Below are 19917 nucleotides of genomic sequence, written 5' to 3'. Positions count from 1 at the left end.
GCTTAACACAGCTGCCAAAACAATCCTGGGTATCACTTAATGAGAATAAGTGCAAGGTCTTGCAGTGGTGTTTCCATTCTGCTCCTCTAGTCTAGAGGTGGCAGCAACTCTCCATTCCAATACCACTGCCACCCAACTGGATTTTCCCATTGCTCCAGCAGTTTGTAGTCATTTATAAGCAGTGTTTTTGTGGAAAGCATATGCCACATGACTTCACACTAAGCCATTTCGTGGTTTCCAAGTCAGAAGCTACAGCTGTATCAAACCTGTGCAGAGCTTAATGCAGTGAGATCTGAGACTGACAATCACAGAATCGCTGGTTTTGGCAGGGTCCTCTGGCAACCACCTAAAACTGGACAGAATACTCCAGATGGGGGTTCGCCAGGGCACAGTAGAGGGGGAGGATCACATTCCCCTACCTGCTGGTCCTGCTCTTTTTAATGCAACCCACAATAACACAAAAGTTCATAAAAAAGCTTTTCAACATACTACCTCAGTTTAAATCACTAACAGTGAATTGTTACATGCCTGTGACCTCTCCTAACTGTTATGATTCTTAATTTATAATAGCATCATCCAAATTATCAACAAATTTATGACACCTGCCCCTTGGCCAGACCCACACCAGGATTTTTTATGACAATTCTGAACATGTAAAGTTTAGTCCGACATATAAAATCTTATCACCAGAGAATAACGTTAAGACCAAGCAACCTCAGGTTCTTGATTTCTGAACTGCTCTGTAGTATATGAGATTTATAAAATCTGTAATTCATACCTTACCCCACCAGTAGGATTGTGGAATGGGGATATGGTCCAGGCGGGCCCCACGAATCCCAGCTCTTCTGTAAGCTTCTGAAGTCAGATCAGGGAAATTTCTGTTCAGGTCCAAATTCTGAGCTGTCTGTCGGCCAATCACCCATCCATTGTAACCAGCACCCTAAGATGTAACACAGAAACCCAGTTCAGTATAACTTCGTGAGAAAATGAGGTGTTTAAAATTTCATTTTATAACTAGTAAAGATATATTTTAAAATACATCCGAGATAAGCTAAAAATGTATATGCAGTCAAAAGAAAAAGCCACACTTAATCATTTCTTATCCCCGAGATTGCCCTTGCTAGCATATGAGAGCTATTTCACTCACCAGTGATGTGAGTCATGAGAGGAGCACAGCAGTTTCTTACTCAACACAGAACAACATGCAGAGTGGGTTAGAAGAGAAGAAAAGAAAAAAACATTACAGCTTTTGCTCAAAGAAAAGTTCAGGCAGAACGCAATAACCCCAGTGTCATTCTAATAGGTAGAGCTCACCACTTGAGCAACTCAAAAAAAGTCCTGTTTTCATGTTCCATGCTAACTATGATATCAGTAGAAGTGAGGTAAAGAAGACAAATGCCAGGTAACATCTATCAGAAGCGTTGCTTTCATATGTCTCCCTCAGACATCAGCTGATCTCTGAAAGCTGTCAAGTACAGACCACATTAACATTTTATTACATCTGCTAGTCTACAAGAGGAATAATGCCTATTCCACAGTATTAAATTACGTTTCTTTACAAATTAGTTTAAAAGTCATTAAAGTGAGTCAGTGGGCATCCTGTTCCAGAACTGATAACAGAGACTGTGAAATGTGTGAAAAAGTAGCACAGTCATTCCCACGTCAACGCATGCAGGGAGGAAAAATGGCAAACATGGCTCTGGTTGCTTTGAATGTGTGTTCACACTGTCTTCAGAAAGGAACCTATCCCCATAGCAGCCTGGGAGCCCAGCTGCTGGTTATTAGCACTCTGTCCTTTACTTAAAGTTTGTATTTTCCTAGGGGGAATTTTAGAAACAGAAAAAACTAAACATTTCTTTATAAAGTCTCTTACCTCTTCTGCAGCCAGTTCATACCCATCTGGGTTGAGTGAAGGCAGGAGATGAATTCTGGTGTTATTGATCAAAGTTTGGATGCGAGGGTTCCCAAGAAGATACTCTGAACACAGATACTGGGCAAGGTATATCAGCAGTTCTTTTCCCACAACTTCATTTCCATGCATATTGCCAATGTACTTAAATTCTGGCTTGACTGTGGAATATGAAGCAATGAGATGCTTTAATTTGATTATACCTGGATGTCTTCCAAAAGAAGAGTAACACAGACAGATTACTGACGAAAGTTTTATTTACAGTAATTTAATGCATACATCGCTGTAAACAGTAAACCAACTCCAGATGAATTTTTCTCCCTTACAAGTCAGTCCAGCAATGATTTAAAGAGCTTTCTGGATGTGTAAAACAAGATCCATACTTTCATGATCACATACAATAAGGGGCAATCATTGCTCTAAGGTTTTTGTTTTGTTTTGTTTTTTAAGACAAAATGGGGCTCATTAGTTGTGATGCTGCAAATGTCAAGCTGGTAGGAAAAGAACAAAACACACCCCTGGCACTCTCACTTAGCTTCGGCAGCTTCAATGCCTTGTATTGCCACACATCTTAGAAATGACCTGCAGATGTGTAATATATTACCCACGTATTTGGAACGTAAGTTAGGTAATGCATTAAAAGTGGCTTTTAGGCTAAACAGATTTGGAACAGAACTATTAGTAACACATAACCTCACAATTCTCTGCAGCTATTTTCTCAGTTTCCATCCTTTGCTAGAGACTAATGGAAAGTAGAAAATAGATGCATCCTTTCCTGTCTAGCCCTTCATCTTCATCTATGATCCCATCCAGCCCCTAGCACTGGACCTGGAAGCAGGGCTGGCACAGAGCTATTGTGCCGGCTTGATAAGGCTATCAAAATTACACGTCCTGAAAAACACAGAGCAATAGATTTAGAATGAAATGCTAGGTGATGTGTTAAACTACCATCTTTTACCATGTTATATCACAGTTTTTACTTTAAAGCCTGCTTCATAGGCTTTGTATTATCCCGGCAAACAGAGTACCACCTAGAAAAGAGTCCTGAAATATCTATAAGAAAAGAAGAACAATAGGCCAACAGATAGGAGTTTAGAACTTTGCCCTGTTAATGATTTCTTCTGAGATTTTGCTGAAGTTCAAAGGCATCCCAGAATATCTCCACATCGTGCAAGTTAGTGTGGGTGAGAGAAAACAAAGCAGACACCAGTCTCTGATGCCCTCTCTGCCTCCCCAGGGGCATAGCATACAGATGACACAGAAGCTTTACCTCAGGTAATAAGCCTAAAAATCTGTTTAGATGTAGCTCAGTGCTGCAACATCTACCTGGTTGCTGGAGAACTCTCCAAAATCTTTGCAAACTGGGCATAAAAAAATAATAGTCATACCATGTGCCTATGTACATGGCTATATATATAGGAACAAATAATTCAGGAAAATGCAATTGGGCAATAATTACTGCAGCAAATCATCTCCTATCACTGTAATTTGAGAATACATTTTAGTAACAGCCTGTTAAAGAGGATGAATAGTCTATTGGATTTCCCTTAAGCAACCCAATTAACACTAATAAAACTCACGTAGTTCATGATGACCAGGCTTGGTTGAAAACTCAATGACAAAAAGGTCTTTTCCTTCAAAACTGCGACCTATGCTGTAAGTTGTTGCAATATGGGAGCATCTAGAAGCAGTCTTCTTCAATGTGCTCACCATTTGGGAATATGAATGATGCTTAAACTGAATAAAAGTAGCTGGCAAGTCTGAAGGCAAATCGTCTTCAACAATTACTTCTCCTGCAAAGAAAAAATGTAAGACAGCATTTAAAAGCTGTCATGCTCAGAGGATTGCATGAATACCTCCGCTTTTGCACAAAATATGTTTTTCGATAGTAGAATTATAGAAAATGAATCTGCAGTCAAAGCCTTAATTCTGTGTACTACATCCTATGCTGTTTATTTTGGCATATATTTCTTGAAAAAAAAATATAGTAATGCGTATGCACACTGACACATACATTGAGCAATATCCAATTGTAATATAGTCTTTGGCATACTTAGCAAACTTTAGTCATAAATATACAGATTTTTCTCTCTGAATCTGATAGATCAAATTCATTTTTGATGAAATTCAGCTATCTTGAACAGTCTAGATCTTCATCTAAACAAAACTCTGCAACTGTCACTAATGAGATAACTAAACTGAGCTTGTCAGGTCGCTGTGAATTTATGCGCACCTCAAACCTTCAGTTTTTAAATTAAAAATAAAATGTTTTTAGAAAATGTTTCAAATATATAGACAGATGCCCAAAATGCTGAAACATAGGACAAGGTTTATCTAAACACGTGTCAGTATTCCAAGTATCTAGCACTGAACTGCTTATCTTGATCTTTGTATGAAAGGGAGAGGAATGGGTACTTCTTGAGCACAGTTTAATTAAGTGGTTAAAATAGGTGGAAAAAAATGAATCACACCTTGCAAGTGTTTATAAATATAACAAGCTCGGAAGTGTTGTGCTGTAGGCACCTCAAGCTGACTGAGATGAGAACTTTCCAATCAAGTTGAGTGAGATGTGTCAACATTGCTTCTTTCCTTTCTTTCCTTACCTCGCAGCTTTGCCAGTGGGTCAAAACACCCTTCTTCTTCCCCAGCAAAAAAACGATCACAGTCTAAGAAGTAGGGCCAGGCCATGTCTATTGCATCAAAAGCAGAGAGGCAATTTTTTTTCAGGTTTTCACAGACATGCCTGCAAGGCTTTATTACTTTGTCCTTTTCACACTGTGGAGCCAGCACTGAGCACCCCAGGAGCCTCAGATCTGGATTGCATTCTCCTTGCAGCAAGTTGTGCAGCACACTTATGAGAATATACTCAGAGCTGTACTCAATCACTTCTCGAGACTTCTGATCCAGGAAATTAGGATACATCGTTTGAGTATAGGTAACATCTGTACAAGAGCTTAAGGAGATGTCCACGCATTTTGCTATGGAAAAAAAAAAAAAAAAAGAAAAAAAAAAGGGGGAACATATGAAAAATGGCTTCTATTATCAGTACTTTGAAGAGTTCAAGGACAATATAACAAATAACACATTTAAAGAACATTCTTCTGTTCTTATTCACAGGTTGACTGGAGGCAGTTTGCAATACTCTCAAATGAATCAACATCCAAAAACATTTACAGAAAAAATGATGAGAAGTATGCTTAAGCCAGAGATTGACAGTGAACAGTCTGATACAAGCAGATATCATTCAGAATTCAAATGATATTTTGATTGAGGGATGCTCCAAAAGTAATGCATCTGGTTTATTATGTTGGCCCATAACACAACATCATAAGCAGATGCTGGTGGTATGACAGTAGAGGTTGAACCTTCCCAACAGTATTCCATTAAATTCTGTTGTTGTGTGACAGATGGCAGCAGAGGAGCAGTCTGACAAAATGCTGCCCAATGTGCCAGTGTGTATGAAGAAGTATGTCACTGAATTCCTCCATGCAGAAAACATGACATCCACTGACATTCACCAACACAGGAGTGCCTGGCCCATATAGGAATTCATTTAATAAGAGCATTGGGAACAAATATACTTATAAAATTAACAAAATCTGGTTTCCAAAGGAAAGACTACCTAATGCTCTAATGAAAAAACACAGGATCCTGAAAAAGGTGTGTTTATGTTATGTTCTCTTCACCAGCCTTGACTTTGAGTATGGATTTACCAATAACGTGTGAGATTACATTGACGTTTTTCCTTCATGGGGAAGGTACTGGAAGAAATATCTCTTTTTTTTGCCTGGCCACCAAAATTTGACAGAGTTCAATTTCTCTGAAACTTCAGCCTCTCTGCAAAGTTTGACTGAAATTGCCTCAAGCATTCACAAGTTATTCTGTGACTTGGCTTACAGACATGCAATTTAATATACTTTAAGAAATCAAGATAAGAGATGTTAGGAAGGAAAAATGCTGCTAGCACCTCCAGCCAACTCAAAAGTGAAAAAGAAGTAATGAAGAGACGTCTCATCATAAAATTTCTGGATATTATAGTAGTGGACCTAGGTTTTAGTATCTTTATCTTGCTAATGTCTCTGAATGGTAAAAAATGATACAATTGTCAAAATGGCAAAGTTCTCCTCTTTGAGAGAGAGATATCTCTCTAGGAACTAGACCTACTACAGCATCCATGTTAGAAAACTTTTCAGGAAATAATAAAGAAATACTTAAGATGTTGAGATTTTCCAAGGAGAGCAAGCAAAGTCACATCGTACCTTTCTGTGCAGTTTGGCATTGACCTGCAAATAAAGAAGATAAAATAGCGTTAGGACAGCAACACCTATCTCACCTCACAGAAGGAATTGCTCAACCTGGTAGTCCCACTAGGACTGCTGCATCTCCATTATACATGAAATAAATACACACAAGCACACATATGATTCTCCACTAGCTAGGCTTGGTCTTCTTAGTAGCTGATCCCTGCATCTGCTGGTATATCAGTGGCTCATACACTGACACACACACACTAGTCTATCTATCTTGTAGCTGGCTCACCTCCAGGGTCTCACTGCTACAAACACCCAAGCTCCCTGATCTCCTCAGTAGTTGGCTTGGACCTTCTGGTCTCTCAGTAGCCCTCTGGTTTCTCCAGTATCCATTCCAGGATCACAATTTCTTAAATGCCCAGTTCCCAGACCTCTTGACCTGTTGTCCTGCCAATTTAGTTTGATGTTCACTGTTAACTGTACACACAAACACACACAGTTTGCTCCACTTGCTGCTCCCCAGAAACAGGAGCCCCTCTGACATGTATTTCTACAACAGCTGTTGGAATGTGGAGCCCGCTTCACCTAAATCAATAAAGAGAGATTCTCAAACAAGAAAATAATTGGAAATAGAGTATAATAAGACAGAACAGATTGCAATGAGCGTACACAGGGCATAACCCAAAAAGAACATCATCCAGTCAGTCTTAGGGCCAATTTAAGATGGGAGGACTTGACAATACATACAAGTGTAATTGTGTGAGAAACAGAGACTAAATTTAAAAAGACACTGAGCTGTGCAATCTTGCCAACCTGACAGCATTTCTGGACATGCTTAAAACTCTAATTTATGTGCCTAGGAAAATTTGGAAATTCAGGAACCTGATTTAGTCTAAAATATCACAGGAGTCTTCATGTAAATATTAACAGGCTTTATGGATCTTCACCTGACAGATCTGTTGGTCCTACATAATCCTGTGTGTATAAATTTCTCATGGAAAAAATAAGCTTTTGCTGGTTGTAAGAAGATATATTTCTTTCCCATCTGACTTGAAACTATCTCTAGATACTGCATTTTATAATCCATTTAATAACATCTTGAAACTAATTATTTGCCTCCTAACTGCTCTCACAGGAAAGCTTTCCCAAAGGCTCACTCATCTAATAGCTAGAAATTGCCTTTTAATTTTCTGCCTAAAAGTAGTCATGGCCAGTTTATATCCATGTATTTTTGTGCCAGCATTGTCCTTCAGCTTAAATAGCTCTTTGCACTCCCCGGTGCATGCCTTCTCTCTGTGTTTATGGAGAGCAGTCAGATCCTCTTAGCTTTCTATTTACTAGGTCAAATAAACAAGCTCTTTTCATTCTGAGTAACTCTATTTGATGACCCAGGGGAGTCTTCTTTTGTTCCTGTAGCCAACAATTCTATACTGTCCTTCTCTGGTTCTGGCAACTAAAGAAAAATACTGCTACTAAGTTGTTTTCATCAGTGCTTCATAGAAGCCAAGCCATTAAGTTTGAGCTCTTCCAACACTGAAGGGTCTTGTAATATCTTGGGGAATCTATGTTGTTGTTTGTTCTGACTGTCACTTTAAGTATAGACACCTACACTTTCTGCTGAGTGAACTGAGCTTTGTTTTCTGTTTTCTTATTAAGGGAAGTTTAAAATTCTCCTCCCAGCAAATTTGTTTAAATGTAATCATGTGCATATGTGTTGCTAATCAGTTGATCACTTCTTAGCCAAAATAAAATCATTTTAACAAGAACAAAATTAAGCCTGGAATTTTATGTTGGAGGCAGACTTTTAATTGGAAATGAATCTAGTTCTATATTATGAACTGTCATCGATCCACATTTCCTCATAAAATAAATGAAGGATCAGACCAAGCAGGAACAGCCCATCTCCAACAGCAACAAATTCTAGTAACTAACAAGCTGGAAAAAAATGTATCCATGAAAACACTTTTCCTGGCTTGGTTCATTATGCTAGTGCAATACACAATACCCGGTTCATCAATAATGCTTTCTGTCACAGGATTTCAATATGTTTCCCCTGTTTTGGCATTATCCCTTACTAAGGTTAAAGCACACCTAAAAAAGCCTCAGCTCAGCTAGGTCCTACATTTTGTCTTACACGTGGGGATAGTCAGAAAAGAGCTTTTTGTACAGTGCTAGATGGGAAGGAGAAAGGAATGAACACTCAGAACCAAAGAATCATCAGAGTTGGGAAACACCTCTATGATTACCAAGTCCAACCATCAATGCATCATCACTATGCTTACTCAAGTCCCTCAGTGAAATTAATATCTTGAATTAATACATTGAAGGGAGACTAAGAAATGACCGACCGCATTGTAGCTGATCTAATTTTAAACTGGATAAATGTGTGCACTGTTCCTCATGGATTCATCTGGGGAGTAGGAACAGTCTTTCTACAGCTCCTCACATTTTCTCAAAGTAACAACCTTTCCCTGTTGGAAGGCTCTGAGACCTGCTGCAAATGTCCTTTTTGTTTGTCTCCCTGGTATATGATGATCAAATAATGATACTGAGTCATACAGAGTTTTCCATACCACCATTACTGTGCAGGAGTGCTATACCCATCAGTCAGTTTCATACGTGGCACAAACATATTTTCAATGGTATCCCAATATTGTGCTTATTCAGCTGGAGCAGAAAGGTATTCTGGCAACAAGATGGAATAAGCAGAGGAAATCAAAGGGAAAATGCAGCCAGGCAGGGTCTGGGCATGGTGCTGTTGCTGCTGCTTTCCAATGCTCATGCTCTTCAAGCAGCTTTGCTGCTTTTAGCAGATGCTGCTTTCTGCCCAGCTGGCCAGAGAGAAAGGTACTGTAAAGGAGTGGATATCTGATGGAACAGATGTGTAGAACTCTGCTAAGTCATATCCTGCAGCTGAGTTCATGAGAGGTCTGAATTGTGTTGTGAGCAGGAATAGACATTAATACAGCAAACAAAGATATCTCTGGTTTCAGGTTGTCTGCTACTTAGTTTCTACACTTGGTTGTTTTTATCATATTTATACAGGGGAGAAATCCGTAATGTAATATTGCTATTATCCATTATTAAAAACACTGATTAAAGAAGATAGATTTAGTTTTTGGATGAGGAAACCAAATCCATGTAGACATGTACCTTACCTGTGGCAACTGAAGCTGTTTATATCAGAAATGGATAAGCAGGGGCAATTTTTCAATAATAGATGAAGCTTTTTATGATAAATCCATGCTTGAATTCTGTTTCCCACTACTTTAGGCCTGCAGTGCTCCTCATGAGCTTGAAACTATCAAGTCTCACTCATTGACAAGCAGCAAAATTGACTCTTTCCTCCTTTGTTCTAGACCTAGAGCTATGCTTAGACTTAGATCTAGAAGATGAGGATGCTCAGGAGAGACCTTATCACACTTTACAGTTACCTGAAAGGTGGTTATATCAAGGTGCAGGTTAGGCATTACCTCCCTTCCCAGGTAACTAGTAATAGAATGAGAAGTAATAGCAGGGGATATTCAGGTTGGATGTTAGGAAAATCTTCTTCTCATGAGTGGTGAGGTATTGTAACAGGCTGCCCAGGCAGGTGATGGAGTCACTGTCACTGGAGGTGTTCAAGAAATACAGAGATGGGAGTGTGTGGATGACTGCACTAGGTGATCTCAGTAGTCTTTTCCAACCTTAACAATTCTGTGATTCTAAACACCATGTATGTGCACTATACCACAGTTTTTTCTCCCTGTCTCCCTCTGCCAGAGACATTTATGCAACTGCTGTCATTTCAAAAGCCAGCTCTGCCCAGCCTACGGCACTTCAGTCCACCACAGCCCCATACAAGGTGCTATGTGAACCATACATCAGCCAAGGCTCTGTCATGTAAACACACACAAGTAAGCAGGCTGATCTTCCAGGTTATTAGGAGTTACTATACATCCAAACAAGAGAGAAAAAGTCTGGTATAGAGTAAGATTTCAATGTGTATGTATGCTGATGTGCTCCTTGGACATTTCCTGCATTTCCTAATGCCAATGCTTGCATTTGTTTGGGAGGGTGTGGCTCTGTGAGGGCCAAAGATAATTCTCCAGTGCCTGTACTTAAATGAAGTGTGGATGCACGTAGCTGGGTCAGAGCCTCCTGACTGTCTCTCAGAGCCCAGCCCTAGAACTGCAGTCTCTCCTACAGCCCTGCACCCATGGGGTCTGGGTCCCTGTGCACAGAAATGACCAGTAAATAAATTGCAGCTTGTTTCAGCAATGCCAGCCTCCCCCTTTCTCTTTTTCTTGTGAGTAACAACAGACAATAATATACAGACAGTTTCTCAGGCCTCCAGATTAACTTGGCAGACTTCAGCTGCTGATTCTTATGCTTGAGAAAGCCTAATGCTTTTCCGTTCTTTGAGCAGAACCTTTCCTGGGCTCAGAGGAAGACAGTGCAGCCTCCTCATAGTCCCATTTGTGGACAGGTTGCTACAAAGAGACCTTTTTCTTCCTTATTCAGAACAACGTTTTCAATTTTTTATGACTAATTTTCTACTTCAGCTTTTCCACCAGAGGTACAAAAACCCTCTCAGTAGCACAGTTGCTATTTAGGATTATGGATAAAGTCACTTACTGAAGAGCAGAAAAGCCATTTCAAGCTTTCTGAGCCCTCTCTATAACATACACTTCTGGTTTTAATTTGCAAAAGCAAGCTTGAAAATCTACAATGCAGCACATACATATTTTACTGCCAAGATTACATTTTTTCCCCTTGATGATTCAGCACTGAAAGCAGCAAGCTGCTGTGATTAACCCTAACACAGACAATAGATCTCAATAGCTACCTCCAGTGCCATGGCTTGGCCTGTTGCCTTTTCAAAAGCAAAGCCAATAGGAGACTTAGGCACTAGAGGAATAAGCCCAAGGGTGATCATAAATTCAAAATATCTAAATCATTCAGTAAGGCTTACACAATTGCATTGTAATGACTGACAGACTGAACAAGGCTAGATGATTTATTTTGTACAGAGCAGCACACCCCCTACCACTTTTCTGAGTTTCTTACTATTTTAAATAGGAAGGCATATGTATTCATTTTAGCCTGTTTATAGTTAAAACTCTCTTTTTCCAAATAGAGTATTTCAGTTTCAGATTATGTTAGAATTACTTTCTCTGTGCTTCTACATGGCCGATTAAGTCAGTCCTTGCAATAATCATTTACCTTTTAACACTAAAGATGCAAAACTTAATATCAGTGGTAATGTGCGAACACTGATGGGCTGCATCACTTTGTGATACCACCTGCAAACAGCAAAGCACTGACCACCTCCAGAACTCATTCCTGTCTACAGCATAAGGAAAAAGCAGGAAACATGGGGAGGTATTAATGGGTGGAGGATAATTTGGAGAACTAAATTAATGGCAGTGAAATGAGACAACTGAATAGTATGGCTAGGGTGCAAATGGTCAAGCAGAAAGCACAGAAGGAATATAACTGTATCTAAGGCACATGTACAGGATCAAAAGTGGAGAAGATCCCAAGCCACAGAAAAGGATTTCCAGGAAAACTGAAGGAGCTGGAAGTAAAAAAAAGCAGCCCACGTGGTTAATTCTTCTTTCTAGATACGTCAGAGCCTTTGTGTGGCGAGGACTGTATTCCTAACATTTATCTTCCACTCCAGCAATTACTGTAATTTCCCCAGGGGAGAGATGTATTTGCTCCTTTCAATATCTAAAGGGGGGCTATAAGAAAGAACATGACAGACTCCTTTTCATGATCTGTTTTGACAAGACAAGGAGAAATGGTTTCATACAAAAAGAGGGGAGATTTATGTTGGACATAAGGATAATTTTTTTTTTTTTTTTTTTTTTACAGTAAGGATGGTGAGGCTCTGGAACAGGTTGTCTAGACATGGTAAGATGCCCTGTCCTTGGAGACATTCAAGGTCAGGCTGGACTAGACTCAGAGCAAGCTGACTGAGCTGTAGGTGTCTCTGTTCACTACAGGGGAGTTGGACTAGATGACCTTCAAAGGTCCCTTCCAACTCAAATGATTCTATGATGACAATTCTGTGATGCACCTGAGGCAGCTCCTAGGGAGTGCTAAACTGAAACCAGCAGCATTAGGATCTAAGATGGAGAGGGGTGAGATGTGTTGGGTAAGGAGATTACCAGTCCTGCAACATTTGCAATGCATCATGTGAACTCCTGAATCACATTCAAATATCATTGACAGTGTATCACAAATGCCTAGGTAGACAGTTCAGGAGACTGAATTTCATTAGTTCTGTTTAAATAAGCTGGCAGACAGATAAGATCTGTCTTTCCCTGCTCCACTTTCTTTGCCCATTCTGTAAGTGCTCTCTATCTAGTCAATCCATGCCCTGCATTTCTACAAAATAAGCTAATATCTGGATGCTTCCTGACAAGAACTATATGTGAAAATGCTAACCCTTTTCCTTACTTGCCTCCTCCAGTTGTCTAGTTTGCATTCAAACACATCCTGTGCATTACCTCTACCTGCAAATGGCAATTAACTAAAATTCAAAGCCAGCTCCTCTGGCTCAGAAGGAGTCCCAGGGAGAAATGGGCAGACATGCTTCCTAGGATCTCAGTGAGTGTGGGTTGATACAAGCCTATTTTCAACACCCATATGAAGAAGCCTGAAAGCACTTGAAAGAGATTAATGACTAATCTGAATTCACTTTGAGTGTAAGATCACAGCAGGAGAAGGTAAGTCAACGTTTGTTATTAACCCACCTTCTTTCTAATCCACCTGCTTCTTAGAGCTCAGTTAAGCAACCATTTTTATTGAGCTATTGAGGGTCTTCCTACAGCAATGATGCTGCAACTAGCTCCTCCAGGCCTGCTTCTCTCACAAGGCTAGGACGTATGACAGGATGCTGAAGGCTTGCCATGGGAGATGGGAACTCATATAATCTGCAGACTGCCACGTAAAATCTGTGAAGATGCACACAGAAACTTACCACTCAGCAACAACTCAAAATCAACCTCAAGAGCTGTCCAGATGAAACTCAAATAAGGTTTTGATTGTAGGAGCCTTAAACAAGCTGAGGAAGATTACTGCTTTCTGGCTGTCCATCCCTACCAACTGTCTCTGTGCTTGTGGCAATCAAATCTCCTATGCCATCTAGATGTACCTCTGGCTGGGAACTGCTGCTCCTGAGAGTCCTCCCAGCTGAAAATCCCAAGCAGGAAAATAACCCCAGAAGAAAACCTGCTAAATGCCTTAATTTGGCTTCAGCAGAGATGCTTTCTTTGTTGCAAGGAAAAAACTACAGCTGGGAAGAGAAAACACAAGAAAACAACATCAGCAGCAGATGCTGAATATGCATTTGCTATTCCAAGATGATCTGACCATAAATAGGGACCTTTTCTTTGTGTGTGGCTAGTGAAAAATGGAGAAAATTGTTCAGATCTGGAAGATGCTGGTGTTAAAAAAACTAATATGGTGAGAAGGTTGAAGAGGTCCAAAAATCTGCTACCTTCAAAGGGATCAAGTTATCGTCAGAGTGACTGGAAAAAGGGGAAACCAGCTATTAGGCTGGTAATGTGGATCTGTGACATCTCTATAGCTTTACTTTGTGAATGCATATTCTATAAAGCTCAGTTCTCACTTTCTAATGATACAGCACTCTCTAAGTGCTTTGATCTACCAGAGTCAGAGGCTTACCTTTCTGTTGAATACCGCAGGACAGAGCCTCACATCTGATAAAACTCAAGATAAAAACCTCAATTTATCTTTCCAAAGCATTTGCCAAAATGTCATTCCACCCTCTTTAAGCACAGTCTATACAGCCCCCTAGAACAGCCTTGTCTCTTCATTAGTTTAGATGCATGAGACATTGTAATTAACATCACACCTGGCTCCTCTGCAAGTAGTTGAGCTTCAGCCAAATGTGGTACTTTCTAATGATACAAAAGATGGATAGTTAATTCAACATTCTTGACCAAAATCATAATAGCATTAGGATTTTTAAATCCATGGTTTAGCCTCATATTGTCTCCCAAATTGCTTGTCCTCTTATAACCCTGTAAAACTGAAACAGCACCAATTAAATCAATGGAACTGCAATAGGATAAACAAATGGATTGAAATTTCATGGGCAGAACAATGTTAAGTTACTAAATTCCATTGACATGTGACAGCTACATCCAACTAGAATGTTGTTTCTCCAAATGAGATTTAGCAGTCACAGAAGTCATGAGGAAGAGCCCTGCAAATAGACCAGGATGTAGCCTGTCAGCATCAAGCACCATGTTCACAAGAAGGCAGGTGAATTCCTCTCACATCTACACATTCAGCCTCTCCTGGTTCTGAGGAGAACTTGTGTAATATTTGCTTCAGATTTGAGAATGGGATGGCTCTCACATGGCCTGGGCCATCCACAGGGAATCATGGTTGCTGTTAGCCATCTGGCACTCCATTCAACCCCAAATTAACTGTGTGTTGGGAAAGGCCATGTCAAGAAATTCTAAAGGAGATCAATCATCAGTGCTACTGAGTCTAACAGCCTAGATATATCTTATGGCAATGGACATTTTTGTTTGGATTTTGATATGTATTTAGACATTCACACTTCAAAAATACATAAACAAGTATTCCAAAGAAAAAAATGCATCCAGATGAAAATCATACATAAGTTATTTCAGCAGTAAAGGAATATATCCACCAAGTATACTTTCAACATATACTCACTTTGCCTTCATAAGTGGCGGTTTCTGACCCACTTCCCATGTTAACTGTTGCCAAAACCAGTGTTGCAGAAATAATAACTGTGTAAAAATACTAGAGCCACTGGTGGGAATCCAAACAGCTCACAAGACTTGGTGATGAAAACCAAGTTTACGAGAGCTGGAATTTCTTGTCTTGTGAGCATACATGATGTAGTTCTGCATTCCTTTGTTTTGACAAGACTTGGACATATTCAATTTGGGCACAGCAGTGAGATTCCAAGATCTTGGGATCTCCCACACGGTTCCATGGCCACATTTCTGGTCTGGTCCTGCCCATTGTGGGACAAGAAATGCAGGAGGAAGTGCACAGTCCTGTGAAGAACAGCTGGATAAGCTCTGCACGCACAGGCATGGAAACAAGCAGTAGAAATGTGCACAGCAGCTGAACTCAAACACCCAGGTCTCATGAAGCTAGGGCCAGCCTGGAGCTTGTGGAAGGCAATAACTTCTCCTTTGTCACTTTGCAGTAAAACAAGGCAAACTATGAGGCTGAGGAGGGGGAGGAGAAAAGCACAGTGCTTCATGCAGTGCTTTTTTTTTTTTTCAGTCTGATTGTCTACAAAATGATCACTCAAGGTGATCTACCTCCTACTCTACTTCCTACTCCCAGTGGTTAGGATCAGGGACCCTCCTGAAGAGGCTGGGAGCACATGAGAAACAAACAGGTACAACAGCTCCAGTCCTCACAAGCACTCTTCATGTAATTTAATCTATAAGCAACTCTAGCAGTGTTTAAGAGGTGTGTGGATGAGGAGCTACGAGATATGTTTTAGTAGCTGTGGCAGTAACAGTGATGGGAGGATGGTTGGACTAGATGATCCTGTAGATCCTTTCCAACCTTGTGATTCTATGATTCTATTACACCTTTCAACCAGGAAGCTGAAACCCAGCTGTTCCCCCTTTCTCCTCCAAAGCCCACAGCCCCATTGCCTGCCCAGAAGGCTGCACGTGGAGCCCACATAGAAGCCCCACAGGCGGCAGCCCACAACACCCGGACTCAGTGTGGGACCTGCTCCCAGCTGTCCCTGTCCCTGTGAGGGAAGCCAGCTGCTTTCAGTGCTTTGAGGCATGTGACTCCATGGTTTGTTTTCTTTCTTTCTTTTTTTTTCCCCTCACAGTGCTGCATTTAACTCATTGTCACCAGAATACGCCAGTATTCAGTGTATGTGGTGCTCAGATAAAACAGAAACCTATGCGATTGGCTCCCTGTGCCAAAGCCTAGTCACTTTTCAGGACAACTTGCCAAGCTATATTTTGCATAAGCAAAATGCAAGCTCAATGGCCAGTGAAACACATCAAAGTCTGGAAGAGATGCCTCTCAACAGGGCAACAGAGCATCCTATTGCTCAGAGAGGCAGTGGCTTCCTGATTCCTTGTAGTGATGGCACACAGCAGAGAATAGACCTGCCCTCTCTCCATGGCATGGTTCTCAGCTGCTACTCAGGAGGATCCCCACACACTGATGCTTGTGCCAGATGCTGGTGACAGTCCTGGTGTAGGGTGACAGTAATCATGTCCTTATTTTACTAAACACAAGGGCACACAGCATTCCATTATGATCTTTCTACTTTTAGCTTATTTTGATTTCTTACTGGAAAAAAAAGAATACGTTGCAGAAGAATAAACATTACTGAGAACCCTCCAAACCAAGCCCCAGCCTTGCTGAGAAGAAGGCAGAAACACTGGTTCCCCTGGCTTCCTCTCCTGCATCAGCAGCTCAGGGCACTGTGGCTCTGGACACAAAGTTCTGCCAAATCTACACTTGGTGTGAGTGATCCTAAAAGAAGAGACAAAATCCCAGCACTACAGCTGAAGTTGGATATTGAACGTGTTCAGCACTGCAGTTCCCTCTGTTTTCATGTTACCTGACATGATGCTACTTCCTTGGAAAAGGAAGAAGAAACCTGGCAGGTCTCTGGATTCCCAGGTTGCCTCTTAATTCCTGGTCCAAGAATGTTACTGCTAAGTGTACCCCATTCTCACACTGCACAACATATTTTAATGCCCACAGCCCACTTTCCCTGCCATCAGCCATCCTTTAGGGCCATTTTCCAGTCCTTCCATGTGCAAGGTGTATTTCTACCACCTGCCCTCCCCTAAAGGCAGCACAACTGCAAACAGATTCCACCACAATTACCCCTCAATTATCCCTGCTTTTATGGTTGCCAGGATTAATAACACCCCACAGCACATCTTTGTTCAGCTGGAGCGGAATCAGAGCTCTCTGAGAAAGGGAATGCTGCAAACCACACAGCCTCTTCCTGTAATTGGCTGCAAATAGTCTACAACACTTCTCTTTGTGCAGCTTTATCCAAAAATAAAATCCCTTCAGGCTGTGGTAGACCTCACTTTGATGTTCGTGGGAACGGTACTCTCAAATTATATACACTGCATGGCACATGAGTTGTGTTGTGTAGCAGTTCAGTGTCACTGACAGACCACGGCTTATATTTAAGAACCAAAATTTAGCTGCACTTCCTTGGGTAACGATAAGGTCACCTTCGGGTTTTTTACCCTTTCCTGTATTCCTGTAAAATAACTCTGAATCATTTTGAATTTGAGCTCTCTGAAAGCAGTTTTCCTCTCCTTTACTGTTTTCCTAGAATAGAGCTTGTCACTACACTGGAATTGCTCTGCATTCGCCTCCCAAGTGTCCCCACATAAAATAAAGCTAAATTAAGTCCATTTGGTAAAGAAAAGTCACCACATATCTTTAGAAGATACTCAACATTTTATTTATTAGTCAGCTAGTTACTGAACTAGTTACTGAACTGAGCTTTCAACCCATTCAGCAGTGTGTTCCTGTCTTACCTTTATTCTAATGGGCAAATCTGTCCTTCCAGCCAATCAATTCACACAAATTCCATATTGCTTATAGCAAGCTATGACACACCCTCCTGCTCTCAAATCCTCATAATTCTTTTCATACTTTGGACTTAGAAATGAAAAAAAAATAAAAAAAAAAAGTGACCTAAAGCTGAACGAAAGGAGATTTTATTAAGCTGAAAAACACACAAGGTCGAAAGTTCACCTTCATGCAATCTGACTGCCAGATTCCTAGAAGGCAAGGCCAGAGAGAGGGGAGAGCCCATGGCATTCCCCAGATGCCAAAGCGGATCCTATTGACTGGGAACTCAAAATTGACAGAAAAACACATGGCCCTAAGAGATAATGGTGGGGAAACATTACATTGCCTGACTTCACAAGCTTGTTTTTTTTTTTTTTTTTTTTTTAAATATTTCTATCCATGCTTTCCCAGAACAGCTCCAGTTTCATCACAGAGATATCTGCAGATTCTCGAAGAGCCCATCTCCCCATCTCTAGGGAAGAGTGACATCGACCTTCCGTGCCCTGAAATTAGAGCCCTTTTCTCTGCTCATCTGCAGGAGAAGGAAAATGGGGAAAAGGGGCTTTTAGGGTGGTTAGCCTTACCTAGGGTCTCCTGGCCAGGTTCACAGCGGGGTGCTGGCTCTGCAGCCCTAAACAGCCCGGTGAGGAGGAGCAGCAGGCTCGGAACCATGCTGGAGCCCTTGTGCAGACGGTGCAGTGATGTGGCACTCGCTGCCTGATGGAGCGGTTCCTCCGCTTGGAGCCTCAGCACGGCTCTCGCTCTCCAAGGCACGGAGGAAATCGGTGCACTGCGAGGGCATGCCCACGTCTCACTGCATATGCAGTCCAGGCATCAGATTTCAGCTAGCATTTGAGCTTGGAAAGCAAAAAGCTTTGAGGCAGAGAGGGAGGAGGGATGAGCTCTCTCCCTCCCCTCTGCCTCCCGACTGTCTCCCTGGTGCAGCCCGGTCTGTCATTTCGGTAGCAGTGGGGGTGAAGGGGATCCCTGTATCGTGGGGACGTGGTCACTCGCTTCGGTCTTCATGCAGCGGTTTTCCCGAGGGAGAGGGGAGCAGCAGTAAAGCCGGTCTCACTGAGCTGAGGGCGACTGCCTGGAGAAAACATAGGGAAAAGACACACACACACACACACACACACACACACACAGAGAAAAGTAATCAGAAGCAACTTTCTTCCCAAGGAATGGTGTTTCATAAGCAGCTTAAACTGCAAGTTTAAAACACGATATGACAGCGTAGGGAATCCAAGGAGCACACAAACATGAGAACCCACAAAGCAGACACTGGGATCCTCCTCCAGGCTCCACCTGGACTTGCCAGTTGCTTAAGATGAGAGCCAGTTTACATAAACATTAAGAATTCAACCTATTCTTAAATGATTCTGTGATTCTGTAATAGCTGTTGCTCTGTAATAACTTCATAAAAACTAAGTAATATATTGAAAAATACACGATTTAACTGGGCAGTTTCTCTGTGTTGAATTTATGTTATTTTATTATTATTATTTTTAAACAGAAATACGCATTGTATACATATCAAACAAGTACGGTGGAACAGTTTATTTTAGGTAAGATGAATTTTCTTTTAAAACCCTATGCATGGAAAAAAATATGTATGTATTTTCCCCCCCAAATGTAAAGCAGGAAAAGCTACTTTTTTCTTGAAAAAATTAGACTAAAACTGAATAAAGAACCCTGTCTTTCCTTGCAGTGCAAATTCCCTTAGGGACAAATACCTGCTTACAAATAGGAGCAGGGAACCTCACCTTAGAGCACACCGACTTCTGCTGAGCACTATTAGAGGGATCGGCAGGGAGTTATGGTGCTGTATGATAATGTAATCAGTTGAATCTCCATGCAGAGAAAGATGCAAAACAGGCTGACAAGCCAGGAGAAAGCTCTATGCTTCTTGAAAATTAGATGATGTCTCATCATATTTGGAAGGGTTATGCTGCTGGAAGGATTAAGGAGCTTAGTTTTTCTTGCCTCCAGTATTTTCAACCGGATCAAGAGGCTGCAGAGGCTGTCCTGGGAGCAAACAACACCAAAGACCATTAGACTTCAAAGAATGAACTTCTAAGGAGAAGAATATAACTTGGCTGCCTTTTTCCTCCAACCATACAACAGCATGACTGGTCTCTCATTGGCACCAACACTGAAGGATGTCCA

General features: G+C 41.2%; 1 protein-coding gene across 1 annotated transcript in view; it reads right to left on the bottom strand.

Annotated features, from left to right (window-relative positions):
- Window positions 1-18540, bottom strand: part of CPZ (carboxypeptidase Z) — a 34141-nt gene extending 15601 nt beyond the window's left edge. Inside the window, exons 1-6 of the mRNA XM_015862938.3 lie at window positions 18333-18540; window positions 6169-6192; window positions 4513-4887; window positions 3490-3702; window positions 1874-2070; window positions 779-940 (exon numbers count right to left, since the gene is read on the bottom strand). Of these exons, the coding sequence (XP_015718424.2) occupies window positions 779-940; window positions 1874-2070; window positions 3490-3702; window positions 4513-4887; window positions 6169-6192; window positions 18333-18420 (1059 nt within the window). The 5' untranslated portion in view covers window positions 18421-18540. The remainder of the gene's footprint in view (window positions 1-778; window positions 941-1873; window positions 2071-3489; window positions 3703-4512; window positions 4888-6168; window positions 6193-18332) is intronic.
- Window positions 18541-19917: the final 1377 nt, after the last annotated feature.

This window comes from Coturnix japonica, chromosome 4, assembly GCF_054131305.1.
Source record: "Coturnix japonica strain WE chromosome 4, WE-NBRP24, whole genome shotgun sequence".
NCBI classification, from domain to species: Eukaryota; Metazoa; Chordata; class Aves; order Galliformes; family Phasianidae; genus Coturnix; species Coturnix japonica.
The sequence above is the reverse complement of the archived record's forward strand: the minus strand, read 5'-3'. Positions and strand labels throughout refer to the sequence as shown.